The sequence below is a fragment of the Colletotrichum orchidophilum genome, assembly GCF_001831195.1.
Source record: "Colletotrichum orchidophilum strain IMI 309357 chromosome Unknown Scaffold_82.1, whole genome shotgun sequence".
NCBI lineage: Eukaryota > Fungi > Ascomycota > Sordariomycetes > Glomerellales > Glomerellaceae > Colletotrichum > Colletotrichum orchidophilum.
The window spans coordinates 212,441-232,114 of record NW_019173038.1 but is presented as its reverse complement, the minus strand read 5'-3'; the positions used below and the strand labels follow the sequence as shown (position 1 = coordinate 232,114).

Here is a 19,674-nt window from a genome sequence, read left to right as displayed (position 1 = left end):
AAACGCACTGTAAATGCTGAAACCACCCTGATGCCCCCCTTTTCCGTGTGTTCGCCAAAACGGATGTACTGCCCGTGACTCGAAGATTGACCCGGGCTTTGGAGAAATATTATGTGCTGTTGGAAAAAAAAAAAAAAGTCGTCATGCACGCTGTTTCCCCTTACGACTTGCCGTCATCAGCTTCAGCTCCAGAGGCCAGAAGCCCTTGGTCTTGCTTGTGTACTCGCTTCGGTCCTTGGTTTCGACCTTTTGTCGGCAAATTGGGCACTTGTTTTTGGTAGCGTCGACATTTAAAGCAGAATGTAGGCACTCGGAGCAAAATAGATGACCTGGACAGCGTTAGTACAACGTCCCCGGGTAAGAGCCCATGTTTCCACGTACCGCAGTGTGTCACTGTCAACGCGGTGGCATCGTCCATGCAAATGACACACTGAAAGGCTGAGAGCTTGACCCTGTTGTCCTCCTTGGGCACCTTCATCTCCTCTGGCGCTTCATTAGAGCCTGCCAGATCAATAATGTCTTCATCCTTCTCTTTTCCCTTCTTCGATTCTTCCTTTTCCTCGCCAAAGGGATCTTCATCTATAACTAGGGCATTGGGCGTTGTCTGAGTGCGCGTGGCCTGGGGTTGTGATGTGCGCCGTCTTTTAGGAGCGGCGGTTGTTCGAGACGGCGCAGATGACGGCGCTGCTCTCTTCCGCGCTGCGGGTGGTGCGATCTCCTCCGGCTCGGGGTCGTGATCGGAACTGAGTATCGTGGAGGCTCTCCGGCGCGTCTGTACAGGCATCGTGGCTGGTGGTTGTTCGTCGTCTGAGCTAACGAAAAGCGACTCTTCCACCTCGCCCTCAAAAAATGCAGCGCGTCCCGTCGGCACTCGTCCTATCGGTGCCGTGGCGGGAGTACTATTGCCGCTGTTTCTGTCGAAGAAGCGGCTTGATCGTAGCGCCGTGTCAGAAGGACAGCAGCGGGGAGGATTTTGTAGGTTCGAAGACTGATTCGCTTGGTGGGTGGCTGAAAAGGCCAGAGGTTGTTGGGGGTATGAGGATGGCGAGGAAAAGTTCCCATCGACCAGTGCCGAGAGGTACTCGTCACTGTTTAGCTCGTGGCCTGGCGTCTGCGGGGCGCCGTTAGGGAATAGCGCAGTCGCGTCGAACTGTGGAAGATCCAGGTTGGCGGCGAAGTCTGAAAACGAGGGTAGAGCTTGTTGGTCCTGACCCTGCTGGGTGTTGTCCGGTGTCAATATTCCCCAGGGGTTGACGGCGTGGTTGTTAGGGCGCAGTTGTTGCTGTTGCTGAGTGCGGGTGGCGTTTGGGGACCCTGAAGTCGGAGCCGCTGTGGGTTCTGAGTCGTCGTCGAGCTCGATGGGTGCCTGACTGCTGCCGCCTCGAGCAGCACCCCAGTCCACGCCGGGGAGGTGGTTCACGGATCGACCTGAAGCAGTTCGTGTCGGCTGCGGCAGAGGAGGCGTGGGTAGAAACGGGATGAGGCCCGGCATGGGAGGAATGAGGAAGCGCCGGTCGTCTGCAGCGCAAGAGGAACAATAGTCAAAGTCAGAGACGAGGCATCCGGGGTCCCAAAAAAGGCAGTAATTGATAGACAATGATGCAAACTGTGCAAGGAGGCAGCTAATTACCTGACAAGTATCCGCTGAAGGGAGAATGGTGGTCGACAAAGGGGTCCTTGGCCATGTCGACGTGACGAAAGAAAGGTGGTGGAGGGGACCGAAGAAGAAGGCGGGATGACGGTTGGACGTGCTTGCTAGTGTCGTAGTTTCGGGGTTTAGGCGCGGGTTCGGCGATTGATTTGTTGCTGACCAGTTGCTGCGGACGGGCAATTGCTCTACGATGTTCGAGTAACAGCGGCAACTGCGGCCGTGAATGAATCAGGTCAGCAGTCCTCTCTTGCAGGGACACTGGTGGCGACGGACACTTTTTTAACGCACCTCACTCTTGGGCCATGACACTTTTTGTCTGGACCCGCCAAGGGGAAAAAAATTACATGTCCTCGGATCAGGATGCGTTTCTGCCTCGGGATTCCCGATTGCGTCAAGTGGCATACGCAGCGCTCGGTTCGTCAGAGGCCAGAGAAGAAAACACGACCCGAAAAAGAAAAGAGACGACAAAGGTGGCACTCTCCTCTTGTGCCTGCCTCTGCTTTGGGTTCTAGGCCGATCCCGGCGTCGTACAAGACGGCAGGCTACGTGCAGCAGCCATTGTCGGTCAGCTCTCACACGGCGCCCTGGTTCATTTGCGTTGCTGAACTGAGGCAGGTTCCAAATTGGCTCAGACTAGGTGGTTCGGCAAACGCGACACAGCACACAGGTGGTCGCTATGCCGCCATTTGAACCGGACATTAGCGACCCCGACTCTGTCCTGCTGATACCAGTTCGTCGTTGCACACGGCACAGCAGCCAAGTGTTTGCTCCCTCAGTCCCATCAGCAGGAAAAGTGGAGGATTCGTACCTGATTCAGTCGGCAAAACAACAGCATTGTGGGAAATCCAGATGCATGTCTCCCCTTTGGAAAGAAAAGTACTGAAAGCCCCGTGTAAAGAATCGAGACTGCCGGACCGGGCCGGAGGTATCTGACCCACAGTGCCGAGAGAGCGGGGGGCGAAGGGCGGCCATTACCCTAGGAATCCGCCAAATTGGCCAAATGCCGGATGTAAGAACCTGACGCTTCACTTCAATGCTCTCAGGCTATTGCGCCATTTTTGCACCATTTCAGCGCATCGAGCCATGATGAACTGCAATCGGGACAGGCATCTCAACAATGAATCCAACCACGGATGGTCATAGTTGCTCTCACGCTGTTTGGTCAAAGCCTGGAAAACAATTACATTGTACACCCCAATGATCGTGCACGGTGATCTGGATCGGCTCGGGTGGTAAATTCCACAGAACTGATGCGTTGAAAACGCGCTTGAAAACGGACTCGATAGCACGCGACAATGACTTCGATCGGGTCTACTGAAGCGATGACAAGAGTGTATCGAACAGAACTCCCCATACTGAATCCAAGTGTCTCCGAAAGTTGGAACCGTCTGGTGCCTCAAGGTCGCTTTCCACGGTCGCTTTCCACGGCCCAGGCAGGCGGGAGACCCTTGAAGCTCGAAAGGTGGGGATGACCAGGTGAGCTGAGCAAAGCAGGCAATCCCAACGATGCCGATTGGCTGCGATCCCTGCGGCAGCACAGGGACCCAAGCTAAGGTAATAACGCGCCCCTCTTCCGCCCCGCTGCCGCCCCCTATCGCGACGCCTATCTCAGTGGTGACGGCAACTTTCGATTTTTCGGCTGGCCTCGTCGTGCGTCGCTCGTTCAGCGTCACACATTCAGCTCCTGCACATCCTTCACCTCGCATCCAGGTTATGTTTCGCGACCACGCATCGACAATACGCATTTAATAAACAATCACTGCGGCATGCCGCACGGCCAACCCAGCGATGGTTGAGATCGCAAACCATGTCCTGAGGAGTTCGACCGCAAGCTTCGTCCGCTTAGCTCGACACCATGCTTCCCGTCGCCTCGCATGGCGCTTACACGTTCGGTGGCAATCTGCCATCGCTTCAGATGCCTCCAAGACCGAAGGCATTCGGGGATTACAGCAGACCCTGGCTAGTATGAACATGCGCCCGTCTAGATGCCTGCCAGGCCATTCGCTGATATCTACAGTCCCATCGCAACCGCGTTTCAACGACATTGGGGTGCAGCACCTCAGCGCCCATGTATATAAACAGCTATTCCCCGATGGAAACGCCCCGCCGCCTCCAGAACTTGTTGAGCTATCCAAGGACCACTTGCGCCGACACGACCTGCTCGGCAAGAACACGGACAACAGCGAGCCCATCGCCTTCGATCTACCTGAGCTTCAAGGACGAACACTAGACGAGCACTTCCACAAGCTGGCCGTCGATTGTGCCGAGCCATACCTTTCTTTTGCGAAACAGTTTGCGCGGGCGAGTGCACCTCCGAAGCCGCGAAAATGGATTCATCAGAGTGGCTGGACTAAGTACTACCCCGATGGCCGAACCGAGGCAGTCGATGCGCCCGATGAAAAGATGCTCTGTTTTGATACCGAAGTTATGTGGAAGGAGAGTTCGTTTGCCGTCATGGCTTGTGCCTCGAGCCCGACGGCATGGTATGCCTGGCTGTCCCCTTGGCTCTTGGGCGAGACCAAGTCTGATCGGCATCTGATACCACTGGGCGACCCGACCAAGGAGCGTATAATAGTGGGACACAATGTTGGGTATGACAGGGCGAGGATATTGGAAGAGTACGACGTGAAACAGACTCGCAACTCTTTTCTGGATACCATGTCGCTTCACGTGGCTGTGAATGGCATGTGCTCGCAGCAGAGACCGACGTGGATGAAGCACAAAAAGAGTAGGGAACTACGAGATAAAATCGCGAGCGAAACAGACGACGTGCAGCTCGCGGAGCTCTTAGGCAACACCGCACTGCGGCAAGAGGAGGAGGAGCTGTGGGTGGAACGAAGCTCGGTCAACTCGCTCCGCGATGTGGCCAAATTTCATCTCGACGTCACTATTGACAAGGCCGTTCGCGACGAATTCGGCTCCCTCGACCGGGATGGCGTGCTGAGCAAGTTGGACAACCTACTCGACTACTGTGCTGCGGATGTGGCAATCACTCACAGGGTATATCAGATTGTGTTTCCCAACTTCTTGGACACCTGCCCCCATCCCGTCAGCTTCGCGGCGTTGCGACACCTTTCATCCGTCATTCTGCCCGTCAACAAGACGTGGGACGCCTATATCCACAACGCCGAGGCCACCTATCGAGAGCTCTCTGATGCCGTACAGGAGCGTCTGATCGGGCTTACCGAGCAGGCTCTCCTCATCAAAGACGACCCCGGAAAATGGAGCAACGATCCATGGCTGAAGCAGCTGGACTGGTCTGGCCAGGAAATCAAGATGGTCAAGGGGAAAAAGAAAAATGACCCCCCCCGACCAGCCGCGAGACAGAAGAAGCCAGGCATGCCACAGTGGTACAAAGACCTGTTCCCAAAGAACGATGCGCCCATGGCCATCTCCGTACGAACCCGCATCGCGCCTATCCTGCTCAAGCTCGCGTGGGATAATCACCCGCTATTCTGGTCGGACAAGTACGGCTGGACGTTCAGAGTGGCGTATAGCGAAGCGACGGCCTACGAGCAAAAGCAAATGATCGAATGCGACTTCTCTGATTCAGAGAGCGACGCGGCACTGCTCAAGGAAGAAGGCATCTTTTTTAAACTGCCCCACAAGGACGGACCCACGGCACGGTGTGTTAACCCGATGGCCAAGAGCTACTTGGCTTACTTTGAGAAGGGCACGTTGTCGTCAGAGTATGCGTACGCCAAGGAGGCCCTGGAGATGAATGCGTCGTGTTCGTACTGGATCAGTGCTCGTGACCGCATAAGGTCACAAATGGTGGTGTACGAAGACGACCTGCCAGCCGAGGGCAAGAAGACGAGTTCCAAGAAGAAGAGTCCCGAGGACATTCAGGGCTATATTTTACCCCAGGTGATACCCATGGGCACTATTACGAGACGAGCTGTTGAGAACACGTGGCTCACGGCGAGTAACGCAAAGAAAAACAGAGTCGGATCGGAGCTCAAGTCGATGGTGAAGGCACCGCCGGGCTACTGCTTCGTCGGGGCTGACGTTGACTCGGAAGAGCTGTGGATTGCGAGTCTGGTCGGAGACGCAACGTTCAGACTGCACGGTGGTAACGCTATTGGATTCATGACTCTAGAGGGCACAAAGGCCGCTGGCACAGATCTCCACTCGCGGACGGCAGGCATCCTCGGCATCACGAGGAACGACGCCAAAGTCTTCAACTATGGTCGCATCTATGGTGCAGGCCTCAAGTTTGCCGGCCAGCTGTTGAGGCAGTTCAACCCGAACCTGTCTGAGCAGGAGACGAACGCGACTGCGTCCAAGCTGTACGCCACGACAAAGGGCACCAAAACCAATAGATCCGTACTCAGCAAGCGGCCGTTCTGGCGTGGCGGGACCGAGTCGTTCTTGTTCAACAAGCTGGAAGAGTTTGCCGCCCAGGAGCGACCGCGGACATTTGTTCTGGGGGCCGGCATTACGGAGGCGTTGATGCGCAGATTCATCAATCAAAACGGGTACCTGACGTCGCGCATCAATTGGGCCGTTCAGTCATCTGGTGTCGACTACCTCCACCTCCTCATCGTCAGCATGGACTACCTCACTAGACGGTTCAACATTGACGCCCGTCTCGCCATCACCGTCCACGACGAGATCCGATACCTCGTCAGAGACCACGACAAGTACCGCGCCGCGATGGCGCTGCAGGTGGCCAACGTCTGGACCAGGGCCATGTTTTCCCAGCAAGTGGGTATTCACGACCTGCCGCAGTCGGTGGCGTACTTCTCTGCCATTGACATTGACCACGTTCTCCGCAAGGAGGTCGACATGGACTGCATCACGCCGAGCCACAAGACACCAATTCCTCACGGAGAGAGTCTCGACATCACCACGCTGCTTTCCAAGGGTGCCGAGGCCCGCCTCGATCCTGCGATCGTGCCCGACCCCTCCCAGGCGCCTAAATTTGACGGAATCGAGTACACGCCTCGCACGCCCGTCATGGATACGCTGGAGGACTCAGCGTCGGCCGATCCCTTCTTCCTCAAGGCACAGATTGTCAGCTCCGAAATGGAGCTGAGCCAGGTGCTCAAGGACAGGAGACAGGCGCTCAAGGCGCAGGAAGAGAAGAAGCCCAAACCGCCCAGGACCAAGAAGGAGCGCAGCGTGTTGCCGTACCATTCGGACGCGAAGCTTGTCCCGACGATGACCGTATCAGACGCGCTCGGACACAGGTTTTCGCGCTTCGACGGCAAGGGCAAGTGGACGACGTGGCAGAAGGACAAGGGCGTGGGCCGTTCGGGGCCCAGCTCCAGTTATAATGTAAGATGAGATGAGTTGGCGGTATTGTACGAAGTTTTGTAAATGCCGGGACGGCGCCTGTCTACTATGTATTATCTACCGCAGGTGGTGTAAAAGTTGGAGCTTGTTTGATTGGGGGCAGCGAGTCGGTGTTTATGCTGGGCCTGGCGTTGAATTGTATCTGGAGGAACGGCGACTTTTCGTCTGCAATGTCTGATACCAATCACATGTCTTATACCAATCACAACTGTTTTTACCGCTGCCACGATCTGGATTACTCGTTTTCGTACGTCTACTTGCTATACTGTTTACCGGGCTGTGTTTTTGACTGTCTGGCCATGGATCGAATTGAGACTCCTGCTCCGCAGATCGCAAGGCTTATTCGGCTGGCTTCATGCTGTCTCAAGAAAACCATCCCCGATGCCCTGCTCAACGAAACGTCCGTAGTGCGGTCGGGGGCCTAACGACCTTCTAACTAGGTAGTGGCAACATCCAACCTTCAGCATAAGCCCGTTCACACACCACCACATCTTTGCCCCTGTGCTGAAGGATTTTTTTTCTATTTGTTCTTTTTTCAAGACGTACAGATTAATGGGTACAACGGTACTGGTCAAAGCCAAACGAACGCCAAAAGCCCCAAGACAAGCTATTAAGTTCCCTCCTCTGAAGAACACCCCAAATAACACCACAAGACCAGGCCTTTGCAAGCCGTGTGAACAATGTACCGGGAAAAAAAAAAATAGAAATCCGACTCCATTTGTACACTCCCATCTTACAACCACACATGCGCAACCGACCAGCGGCGTTGATGCTTCTTAGTTCATCCTGACCTTACCTTCAACACGATCCACGCCGCGATACGGTAGCCGACGACAATGGAAAGTATAATGCCCACGTCCCTCCCCAAGTGGTTCTCCGTGTACCCGTACGTGTCGAGCACGCCCTGCCCGGCAATCTTGCACTGGCTCGCGAGCGAGGTCTGGTACATGCACTGGCACCCCTGGCCGCAGGTATACGTCCGCTTGCCGAACTCGTTGTGCATCATGCCCTCGAAGACGTATTTTTGGTAGTCCCAGTAGTGGAAGACGTACTTGTAAAACGAGTTGAGGATGGTGGGGGAGACCATGAAGCCGTTGACGCTCATCCAGAGTCCGTTGGCGAAGGCGACGAGGGCGAGGCTGATGACAAAGTTGGGGAAGAGGGAGACGAAGAAGACCACGAGGGACTCTGCGGCCAAGAGGTCGAGGAAGAGCCAGAGGACCCAGATGAAGAAGGCGTCGACGGCCGGGCGGAAGTTGGAGAGCCAGTAGGAGATGACGGAGAAGATGAGGGCGATGAGGAAGAGGTAGGGGATGCCGATGAGGAAGTTTGAGATGAGCAGGGCCGTAGGGCCGTAGAGGCCGTTTTGGTGCTCTTTTACGTACTGGTCGCGGTCTTCGAGGAACTGTTGTGGCTCTGTCAGTCATGGTCGCAAAGGGGTGGTTGGAGGTTTCTGCATACACTTGGCACCGCGGCCACTGCCATGAAGCTCATGAAAGCACCGCCAAAGAACTAGCATGTTCGTCAGTACAACCAAGGAATCCGATTTGAGTTGTATTCATATCTATCCTTACAATGGCATTGGTCAAGGGGATAATGGACTCTTGGTCGGCAGAGAGGCGGAGCCAGACCGTACCCATCATGATAGCAAGACCTTATTTCGTCAGTACCGAACCCTCTCATCACGAACCAGACTCTGTAAAGCTCACCAGTGTACATGACAAACCGGATCCCGTACGCCACGACATCCCTGTAACTCTTGATGAAGCTGCGGTGCAGCAACGTGAGCGCAAGACTCGGCAAACCGGGCTTCTTCTCTGACTGGCCGTCGTCGATGGGGTTGCTATGCTTCTCGGTGTCAACGATGGCGGCCCGCAGCTCTTTGGCGGGTCGTGACTCCTCCCAGGCCTCGTGCATTGCCTCGAGCCTCTGCGCCGCCTCGCGCTTGTCCTTTACAAAGTCCATGTTGACCATCTCGAGTACGTGCTCGGCCGGGTTCACTTGTAGGGGGATTGGCATGCCGAGGGACTCGCAGTGGGGGACCACGTTGTTGACGGGGCCAAAGTAGTGCGTCTTGCCGGCGGAGAGGAGGAGGAGCTTGTCAAAGAGGTTAAAGGTCGAGGTCGAGGGCTGGTGGATGGAGGCGATGACGATGAGCTGCCGTGTGTTAGCTTTGAGTTGAGCTGAGCGGGGGCTCGACTTGCATTGCTCCTCTTGGCCACGGTCTTGAGGTAACTAATCACCTCGAAGCTCGCCGCGGAATCCAACCCGCTCGTCGGCTCGTCCAGGAACATAATCTTGGGGCTCGTGATGAGCTGGCTGGCCACGCCGACGCGCCTCTTCTGCCCGCCCGAGATGCCCTTGCGGATCGGCGTCCCGATGATGGTGTTGGCCTGCTCGTTGAGCCCAAAGGCGTTGAGCAGGCCGTCGATGCGCGCGAGGCGCTCGGCGGCGGGCAGCGAGGACGTGCTGGACAGGCGCGAGGTGAAGAGCAGGGTCTCGCGGACGGTGAGGGAGCCGATGAGGGCGTCCTCCTGCTCGACGAAGCAGCTAATCTGGCGGAACTGCGAGCGCGAGGGCTTCACGCCGTTGACGAGCACGGAGCCGCCGACTGAGGATGCGTTTGTGGGCCGACCGGCAAGGACGTTGAGCAGGGTTGTCTTGCCGCAGCCCGAGGGGCCCATGAAGGCGCAGATCTCGCCTGATTACAGCGTATCAGTATGGTGTATGATTCCAAAGAGTACATGACTTACCGGCCTCCACGAGCCCATCGACGCGGTTGACAATCTTCTTGGGCTGCTTCGTCACTCTATCCTTGACGGTGACCTCAGTGCCCTCCCATGAAATGTTCTGGACGGTGGTATTGAGCAGATGGGCGTCCACGGACCCCATCATCTCGACATCGTGCTCGAAGAAGCTATTGTTGTCGCCCTGCGTCATCTTGGTGTGCTCCTTCTTCGCACCCGAGGCGTCGCTGTCTCGAATCCCCATGGCTTCAACGTGCTCGTGAATTTTCGACGGGACTCTTGTAAATCGTTTTTGACAGGAATCTAGGAAGCTTACGAGCAGTCCGGGGGTTGTACTAAAGACAATACAACGAAATATGAGATATATGAGTACCAAGGAAACAATTATAGCACATCGGCAAAACAAGGAGAAGGAAGCATATGTTTTATTAGAACCTTTCCTCCTTCTCATTCCTCATCTGGGGAACCGACATCCGCCCAAACATGTAGTCTAACGGCTCGCCAGGGCCGCCGTTGCCTGTGTTCCGCTGTGAGTTGACCGTTTGAGGCTAAACCAGACAATAGGCTTCATTCCTGTCGCGCTAGTAATCGGCGACCATGATGTGAGATGTCCCTTTTAGCTCCCAGGCCCCTCCCTCTCACCCTCTTCCCCCACGGCCTTCCCAAAGACAAAGTGCCGAGTCAAGGGTGTGGCGCAAGCACACTAGAAACACACAGCAAGCGAGTTTACGGTTGCCCGTACCTAGTCCCCACAAACCAGACACTCTCATTCTTCCCATATGGATTGCACGTGTCCCACACAATAGATCTAATCTCATTTGGAGGGTCCCATCAATCTGGAAGAGGTTGCTGCTGTACCTGAGCGTGTGGACCGGCATGCCCGGCAAAGCCATAGGAAGACTCCTTTGGAAACCGGGTCCCGACGCGGGAACCCTTGACAATGACGTTGGAGGGGCCTTCATCTATCATACAGTAGCCGTGGGGGCGGCCATCTCCAAGCCGCGCCGAGGTGGGTGTGTTGTGCTGTATTCGTAGCTCCCCGTCTCAAGGGAGATGGGGGAAAAAACCATCTGAGGTTTTGAAGGTGGTCCCCGCGACTTCCCGCCGCGGCGCCGGTTGCATTCAGCCCCTTCCTCCCGCACCTTCGCTAACCAGTGCTACCGTGACATTGAATACACAAAACGAGGTCCTGCCGATAGCCGAAGCAGCAAACGTCCGATCTCTAGCACTCAGTAGCGTGGAAACCGAGGGGGAGGAAGATTAACTGGTCCCCGAGAAGAAGGATTGAGAGTTCGGACGGCTTCAAAGTGGACGCCGAGCAGTGGCGACGGGATGTCCACGCTAATTTACATCGAGACGCACACACAAACAAAAAAATAGACACCTGCTTGATACCCTGCAGGTGGTGTGCATGTACCGGCTTGTGTGTCCGCACCTGAGCTCGGTGAAGCGATTGGACCAGTTGAATCAGAATCTCGGTCTTGAGGGAAGGGAGTGGTCTCATTTTGACCCGCGTAAAAGGGCTGGTTTTAGGTTGTACTCTCCAAGGGTGTCGTAAATTAAAATGGGGGACTAGCTTAAAGAATGGGGAAGCGGGCACCCCTTGGTCTTCGAGATCCTCCAGTCCCACGTTATGCCATATGGACAGGCATCGCATTACCTGGTGACTGGACTACAAGCGGGCCTGTGGTTCTTGGCTGGCTGGAATTACAAGGCAGCAAATCTGATAATCAAGGACCCAATATTTCGCATCGAGCTTATGCCGCCGCGTAGATTGTATGAGCAGAGATATTTGCCGTTCAGGCCAATACATACAAGACTATTTGTCTCACGACCAACCCATTCCAAACGCCTCCCACTGCTCGGCGCGCTTCCCGAGCTGGTATATCGCTAATCAAATCAACAAATGGCCGCATGTCGTACCGACGCCCCTTCGTCTTCTCACCCTGCCGTTAAATACCACTCAAACCTACTAGAATTGCTGTTGCTTCAGACAATGTCCCCAAAGCCTGATTCGTACACCAATGCTCCGCCCCGGGCTCTAGCCAGGGAGGTTGTCGAGAGGCGGCATCGTTATCCCACTCAATCCAGTCTCAATGTCGTTCATAATCGTCTCGTCCGCCGCGATGCTGTTCATCACCTCGTCCTGCGTGAAGCCCTGCCAGTAGGCCGGGTTGATCTGTGACGCCTTCTTCGATCGATAAATCTCCTGCGCAACTCCCTTGACTTGCCCTGAAGCGTTGCCCGCCGCCTTCCACACTGCCGAGAGCTTGTTGAGGGCGCCGATATTCAGTCGTATCTGCTGTCGCAGGTCGTCATCATCGTGAGGGATGAAGAATAGTGCCCATTTGCTCAAGTGGACGATCGAGGATAGTGTCACTACGCAGGTGAAGAAGTGCGTGTGGGAAAGGAGAGGCACGCGGTGCGTGATCATCTTGCTGATTTCGGCAGCCGACGAAATTGTGTGGTTCGTGTGCGAGTTGAACAAGTCCCCGGATGGGACTGGTCGGTGCGGTGCGCAAGATGTGACAGACCGCGTCGGCGAGGAGTCCAGCTGAGAGTGCGGTTGGTGAAGCATGATGGATGTTCTGTGCCACGTCAGTTTGGTATTGCTCATATGCCATAGGGCGTCAGACGTACGCATGGGTCATCATGCTAGCCTGGAATATCATCTCATCCAGCTGGAGCTTCTGGTTCAGTGCGTCCTTCTTGGATAGTGGCAGGTGAAGCCTCCAGTTGGTCAGGAGGGCCTCGATGCGCGCAAGGTTCTCATCGTCAGGACCGAATATTGGCGGGACGCGCATGAACTTTCCGAGGTTGCGCCCCGCAAGGATGCGGTATGCAAACGAGGAAAATTGCCTGTCGTCTCCGGAGAAGTCTTGGTCTTCCAGATCCGTTAGGGTCAAAGGTGGTGGAATGCTCTGGTCCAGAATGTTAGCCTTTGGCCGTGGCACAAGACGCTGAACGACTCACTCCAGATATATACTGGTGCTCCTCGCACGGGAGGGCGGCATCGGCGGGTTCATCAAAGAGGACAAAGTTGGTCTGACGATGGACGCCAGCCACCATGCCGTCTACAACGAATAAGTCCCACCACGTCCTACGCCAGCTCTCCTCCAACACGGGGATGCCGCGCCCATACTGTGTCGCATATTCACGGGTGTTAAATCCGAGTTCAAGGGCGATACGCTCGGCATCAGCGAGTAGATTTCGAGCCTCTTCCTGCTCACAGCTGCCGTCCATGCCTACGATCAGCAGGATCAGGGCCTGCAAGAAGAAGCCGTCCCGCCGAGTCGTTGGGTCCTGGACCAGACGCAGGGCCTCATCCAGGAAACCGGCCCGCGCAGGGCCCACGTCGAGGAAGAGAGCGCCAACCCATCGAATGGCAGCCAGGAGAGGCTCCATGTTGGTGTCTCTCATGATCCGAAGCAGCCATTCCTTGGGCAGTACAAACGGGTGCGAGGCATGGAAATGGTGATAAAAGGAGTCGAGACATCGCTCAGCCAAGGTAGGCACGGGGACTTGTGTAGGCACACCCGGTTGAGACTGACCCAGGGCCAGCTGGGTCGAGTTGAAGCCGATGGCAGCACCGAAAGACCGGTACAGCTGCAGGTTCGAGAAGTTGGGCGTCGCGGCAAAGTCGGTGCTCGGCGTATGAAATGCCATTCCATTCTGCATCGTCATGGGTACTGAAGTGCCGTTGGCGCCAATGAGCAGGGGACAGCTGCTATCGCCGACGCCTACGGTGGAAGTGGGGGACGAAGATCGCGCTCTCTTGTTCGGATTGGCGGTATTATTCCTCCTCGGGCCCTTGTAGCCGCGCCGAGATGCGACGTAGACGCACTCCGACTGCGAGCTCACGCATCGCGAGCACGGGTTCTGGCCGTCGCACTTGAGATGCTTGCTGCGCTGTTGCAGAACAAGGTTGGGTCAGTCTCAGTCTCACTCTCGCGCGAAGAGGGTAGTGGTGCCCGTCTCGCCGCCGCCGCCGGAGCCAATGGGGACGGGCGACAGACGATGATGACGGGGCCTGACATGGAAGTGCAACTTACGCATGCGAGACATGCAGCGGGCACTGCTACAACAGGAGGCTGTTGACCTTGGGATCGGGAATCACTGGTTGCCGAGGAGGGTGCGTTTGGCGAGTCGCGTTCGGCTGGCGACTCCGAGTCGGGCACCATTATCAGCGGGTTCGGGGACCCGTTGCTGTGTGTGGTGTGTGTGCTCCCCGGAGGAGGTGGGACTTGGGGCGACAGCGAGGATTGCATGTCGAACACCCTTCCGGTTGTTGCGGGCGATTGCCGAGGGCTCCCAGGGTTCGTACTCGACTGTGAATGTGTCGATGTTCTCAGAACACACTCCGGCAAGGCGGGCAGCGATGGGGTGGTTGCAGGAGGGAAGAAGACGCTTGGTCGGTGACAAAGAAGGTGCAGAGGGCGTATTAGTGTCCGTAACGAGAGCAGAATGTTTGTGACCTTTGGCCCCCAAAAGGCAGCAAGATTGAGGGAGCCGTCCCGGCGGCGGCGGCGCACGGATGCGGTGGGTTGAACCCGTCAAAGGTGCCTAGACCCTACAAGAGACCCCTCTCCACGCGAGCTGGGGCTGGCCAACTGGACCAAATTGGACCAGTCTCGAAGCTGCGGTGGCTTAGGCGTCGTGTGCTAGGTACCCTTTTTTTGGTGTTGCCGTTGGAGTCGGGACGGATGCGGGTAGGGATGAGATCGCTGTTGGTGGCTTGCACTGTTGTTCCTCTCGTGTGTGTGGCGTGGTGGTTGTTGTATCCGTAATTGTAAAATGTTTGTCGAGTGGAGACCGGGTTCGGGGAAGCGGGTCCGGGCAGAGAGAGTCAGAAGCTTAGAAGTGCCAGGTGCATATCGTGATGGTCACTGTGTGTGTCTCTTGCGTTTGATGCAATGGAAAGAGGGGGATAGCATCCAGAAGTCACCATGATTTCCAATGTGGTCCGAATCGAGAGTCTGAAAGCCACTTATACAACCCGAGCAACCAGGCGCCGCTCCCACGGCGGAGGGTGGGCGGCTGTCGGCACCACCGCTAAAAGGTGGCAGCCAGTCCCTGCAGCTGAGCGCCGGCCGCGGATATCGGCCTCCTCATGAAGACTCAGCCTTGTAGACCACGGGTCAGACGCCATGACCTTCCAGCTTGACCCGCGATCGACCTTACGAACTAACATGTGCAGATGCGGCAGTGAAGTTGGATACAGACTACCTGGTCACACGACTTGACTTCATTTATACCCATTGACGCGTTTGGATGCCTGGAGTCGGCAGTACGTCAAATTCCCGTCATTCTCCATCCTAATAGGTGAAGTAGCCCGAGATGAGCTAGGGGAGCGAGGAGAGCATCGATATCCAGCCGTTTCCAACGTGGCATAGTTTACAGCTTCCTGGTGACGCATGAAGAATTGCCAGCGGCCGGCCAGTGAAATGCCGCCCGCTTCGAGATAAATGCCAAAGCCTTTGGGGTTAAATGCGCAGCCAGGCCGACAGGTCCAAAATGGGGAAATAGGTTGGCTGGGGATGTGCCAGGTTGCTCCCAGATCCAAAAAGTGGTAGTGTGACTGTCTATGTCGTGAAGAAAAGGGAAGAAATGGATGATCAGTTACCTCATTCAACTCTTTCAATGCGCTGCTATTCGCTCAATGGGCAGCGGGGCCTAGAGTCCGGCATGGCAATCGGTCGGCCCCGAGAAAGTGGGTCTTACAACACCGGCGGCCCGTCGGGCCTGGGCTAAGTCAACCTCCCGTGCCAAGATCAATGGAGTCACATTATACCCGGCAATCGTGGGTCGCAATAGAGAAGTTGACATATTTGGAAATGTACAGCCTAAATTCCTGCAGATAAAAATCGTTTCAAAGACGCGGTATAAGCTAAGCAGCTTTCTTGCCCATTACAATTGGCATTCCGGGGCTGACGACACTCCCGGGTGGTTTTGCAATCTTCGTCACAACCACTCCCACATGGGAATCGGGAACAGTCACCTTGATCTCCATCTTCATCGCCTCCAAGATCGCCACCGTCTGTTTTTCTTCAAGCATTTGCCCGACTTCAACCAGGACTTTCCAAACGTTGGCATTCATGGGCGACTCGATGGCCACAGCGTCTGCTGATGCTCCGTCCCCGTCGCCTTCGCTTTGTTTCAACAGATCCGCAGCCTTGGCGGCAGTCCATTCTCCAAAAAGCTGCTGTTCGAGTTCTCCCATCTCCTTGGCCGCGGCGATCTGGCGCTGGCACCATTCATGATGCGCGGGATCACGGGCTGCGGCGTCGAACTTGGCAATGTAATCGTCCATGCTGATGGCCGCGTCGGAAATGTCAAATACATATCTACCGGCCTCAAAGTCGCGCTCTACTTGGTCGAAATCCTCCCTGGAGACCTCGTGGAACCTGACAATGTCGAAGTGATTGAACAACCAAGGTCGCGCCGGGGAGAAACCGGGTCGTGTGCCCATCATGTCCCATGTACCCAACGTGCGGCCCATGAGCTGGTAGCCCCCTGGCGATGCCACAGGATATACGACCAGTAGAGAGCCACCGAGGGCGACTGAGCCGCTCGGGGTGTATGCACGGTTGGGGTTGTACTTCTGCCCCGTGAACACGTATTTAGGGTCGAGCGGGAACATGACTGGGGTTCCGAGGAAGAAGCCGACGGCGACTGTGAGCCAGGGCGTCTTCAGCAGCGAGTCAAATACATCGCGGCGAGTTTCCAACGCGTTGTTCTTCCGCAAATACTCGACGTTATCCGGGAGGTAGGCGGCAGTGGGGCGGACGCTTTCCATGTATCGTTCCGTCGCTTCAGTGATGGTGGGGTGGTCTACATACAGCGGCAGGTTGACTTCGCGAACGGGCACTTTGATGCCGACAATCTCTTCGATGCTCTCGTCCTCTTCAACCAGACTCTGCAGCAGCTCGGACTGAGATATCAGAAGCGGGTCGTAATGCACTGTGAGTGTCGCAAGGTTCGGCTCGCAGCGTGCACTCGCAAGATCCCGCGCGGCAAGCTTTTCCTCGAGAATATGAACGCAGACAGTGTTGCGCAAATCCGCGACTTGATGGCCATACTCTACAATGATGGACGTATCGCCACCTTGCCTGTAAGTGACGCGGGGATGATCGCCGTTGGGCTTGGCCATGTGCAATATTGAAGTCGTGGTCCGGAAGCCGAATTCCATCTTGAGCGGCAAAACTTCCGTCTCTTTACCATCCACAAGAGCACCCAAAGACTTCAAGTATGACTCGTTGGTGTTTTTGATCCTCATGGCATCATCAAAGGACACAAGTCGCAACCGGACTCCATCGCCCGGCTTTAGTTGACCAACTTTCCACATCTCGGCCGAGCAGATGGTGACAGGGCAGGCAAACCCGCCCAGGTCCGGCCGGTCGCGGGAGAAAATGATTGGATATTCTCCGGTCCAGTTGACACCGCCGTTCGGATAACCGTAGTCAAAGACGTTTGACGGATGCGATCCGCCTCCCCCACCGCTGGTGCGTGCCCATTTCAGCCGCGGCCCCTCCAGTCGAATGCCGCTGCGGCTGCTGTTATGGCTGACGGTCCATTTGGAATTGGTAATTGCCGCCATGCCCTCGGCAGTAAGAATGTCTTCTGAGCCGTAAGGACCATTTAGGCAGCATATCTCCGAATATTTGTAGTCGGGAACAGCCTTCCGTGGTAACGAAAAGTGTGTAGCTGCGGCTGCCCATTCGGCTGACTCCGGGGCAAGCGCGAGGATATCATTGATCTGCAGCTTGCGTCCCTGAAGACCGCCAAAGACGAGCTCTGGTGCTGTTGACTTGGAACCGAGGTAGAGAGGTACGTCCGGGAAGCCGCCTTTGATTGCAAGGTACGTCCGTAGACCGTCGCCAGTGACGTCGCCAACCTTGAGCTTTTGTCCCTGCATCACAATAATTCTGGACCACATCGGCAGGTCCTTGCCGTCAACACTGAGAGGCGCTTGGGCACCACATACGGCCACGACGGCTGATTTATGGAATAGGAGTTCCGGGCCAGACATGGCTATCTCGAGGACCTCGACCCGAGGGTCATTGCCGACGAGAATGTTTGCTGCTCGACTGCTTAAATCATCCATTGGCCCGCCAGGAGGCACGCCGTGTCCTATTGTTGGTCGCCCAGGGTAATCCTGGATCGTAGTGAAGATTCCAGGGTTGAGGACTTGTACAGCGCACACCTCGGCCGTGAAAGTGGACAGAAGAGAGGTGAATGTGTCACCTTTGGTGAACCCATCAGAACGTAGCACCTGCGACAGGTAATGCAGGTTCGTCTGTGTGCCTTGCAAAGCTGTTTGGTCCAAGGCGGCGAGCATCTTTCTCTGCGCATCGGCTCGACCGTGGCTGCTGTGTACCATTATCTTGGCGATTAGAGGGTCGTAAAGTGGCGTGATCTGCTGCCCGCTCTGTACCCACGTATCTATACGGATGCCATCGCCTTGGGGCCAGCTGACATGTTGCAGAAGACCCGGGCTGGGAGCAAAATCGAGCAGAGGCACTTCAGCATACACTCGAACCTCGATGGCCGCACCGTTTGGCTTTGCTTGCGGAAGACTTCGTAACTCTTGCGAGGGAATGCCGAGCTGACCGCTACGCTCGTAGTCGGCTTGATGAAGCATCAGGTGAACCAAATCAACGCCATGACACATCTCAGTGATCCCATGTTCGACTTGGAGACGCGTGTTCATCTCGAGAAAGAAGAAATCGGCCGTTTCATCGTCGACCAAAAACTCAACGGTGCCAGCACTCTTGTACTTGAGTTGGGAGGCATATTTGACTGCCGCCTGAAGCATCTTTTCGCGGAGGCCTGGCGTCCGCTCCACAAAAGGGCTGGGGCACTCTTCAATCACTTTCTGGTGACGTCGCTGGAGAGAACATTCCCTCTCACCGAATGCGACGACATCCTCGCCGTTTCCAAAGACTTGCACCTCGATGTGTCGGGACCGGGGGTAGTACTTTTCCAAGAAAACGCCGCTGTTCTTGAAGAGAGCGCCTGCCCGACTCTCAACCGCGGCGAATGCTTTCGGGATATCGTCGACGTCGTAGCATATCTGTAGGCCCATACCGCCACCTCCTCCAGTGGCTTTTAGCATGACCGGAAAACCAAGCTTCTTGGCCCACTCTATGGCTTCGTTCGTCGATGGGATCAACGAAGTTCCGGGGATGACGGGAACTTTGACGACTTCTGCAATGCCCCTCGCTTCATGCTTGAGACCCATGGCCTTGATAGAAGCCGACGAAGGGCCAATGAAGACCTTGCCCGCGGTCGTGACGGCATCGGCGAACTCGGCATTCTCGCTGAGGAAGCCATATCCAGGGAAGACAGCATCGGCTCCGGTGCGTCTGCAGATTTCCAAAATGGCGTCGCTAATGCGGTTGTTAGAAGCATGGTGGTAAAGCCATATCGGGGTTACTCACCCATCCGTGTAAGTGTCATTACCATGCAGCGCAGTCGCCTCGTCCGCCAAAGAGGCATGTAGTGAGGTTGTGTCGGCATCTGTATAGATGGCAACACTGTGGACACCGAGCTCACGACAGGCCTTGATGCACCGGACAGCAATCTCGCCACGATTGGCCACCAAGACCTTCCTAATGCTCCGAAGTGGTCTGGAATCCATAACTTCGTTGACGCTTCGACAGAGTCAGCAACAACTTGGACGCATTTGGAGGGCGTGGAGGAGCAAATTGTGCAAGCCCGGGTTACAAGACCCCAGTATATCAATTAGTCCATTCCGTTGGTCCGCATTTTGATGATTCGAAGACGGGACGCGCCCACACCGGGCCGGTGGCTATCCTGACTGCCTCTCCATGTCGTTACCCCAACAGCTACCCAGGAGAGGGGAACGCGTCCAGTAGCAATGCCGGAGTGTCGGTTCGAGATAAGGGATCGTCGGCGAAGTGCATGAAAGTTTGTCGGGTGGAGGTCATGGGGTGGTTGATTTCTGGTAAGATGATT

General features: G+C 55.8%; 5 protein-coding genes across 5 annotated transcripts; 1 reads left to right on the top strand and 4 right to left on the bottom strand.

The window, feature by feature from the left end:
- Positions 1-141: 141 nt before the first annotated feature.
- Positions 142-1,685, bottom strand: CORC01_09249 (uncharacterized protein; the record flags this gene model as incomplete). Its single annotated transcript, XM_022620878.1, has 3 exons — positions 142-329; positions 382-1,518; positions 1,631-1,685. The coding sequence occupies 3 exons, from the start codon at positions 1,683-1,685 to the stop codon at positions 142-144; spliced, it is 1,380 nt and encodes a 459-aa protein (XP_022472678.1).
- A 1,754-nt stretch (positions 1,686-3,439) lies between these two features.
- On the top strand, positions 3,440-6,940 carry CORC01_09248 (DNA polymerase family A; the record flags this gene model as incomplete). The annotated part of the gene is made up of 1 exon (XM_022620877.1): positions 3,440-6,940. The coding sequence occupies one exon, from the start codon at positions 3,440-3,442 to the stop codon at positions 6,938-6,940; it is 3,501 nt and encodes a 1,166-aa protein (XP_022472677.1).
- Positions 6,941-7,730: 790 nt separating this feature from the next.
- CORC01_09247 (ABC transporter) lies at positions 7,731-9,940 on the bottom strand (the record flags this gene model as incomplete). The annotated part of the gene is made up of 6 exons (XM_022620876.1): positions 7,731-8,354; positions 8,411-8,461; positions 8,524-8,603; positions 8,659-9,106; positions 9,172-9,650; positions 9,703-9,940. The coding sequence occupies 6 exons, from the start codon at positions 9,938-9,940 to the stop codon at positions 7,731-7,733; spliced, it is 1,920 nt and encodes a 639-aa protein (XP_022472676.1).
- A 1,797-nt stretch (positions 9,941-11,737) lies between these two features.
- Positions 11,738-13,964, bottom strand: CORC01_09246 (uncharacterized protein; the record flags this gene model as incomplete). The annotated part of the gene is made up of 4 exons (XM_022620875.1): positions 11,738-12,284; positions 12,337-12,617; positions 12,670-13,605; positions 13,749-13,964. The coding sequence occupies 4 exons, from the start codon at positions 13,962-13,964 to the stop codon at positions 11,738-11,740; spliced, it is 1,980 nt and encodes a 659-aa protein (XP_022472675.1).
- Positions 13,965-15,583: 1,619 nt separating this feature from the next.
- Positions 15,584-19,336, bottom strand: CORC01_09245 (urea carboxylase; the record flags this gene model as incomplete). The annotated part of the gene is made up of 2 exons (XM_022620874.1): positions 15,584-19,085; positions 19,137-19,336. The coding sequence occupies 2 exons, from the start codon at positions 19,334-19,336 to the stop codon at positions 15,584-15,586; spliced, it is 3,702 nt and encodes a 1,233-aa protein (XP_022472674.1).
- Positions 19,337-19,674: the final 338 nt, after the last annotated feature.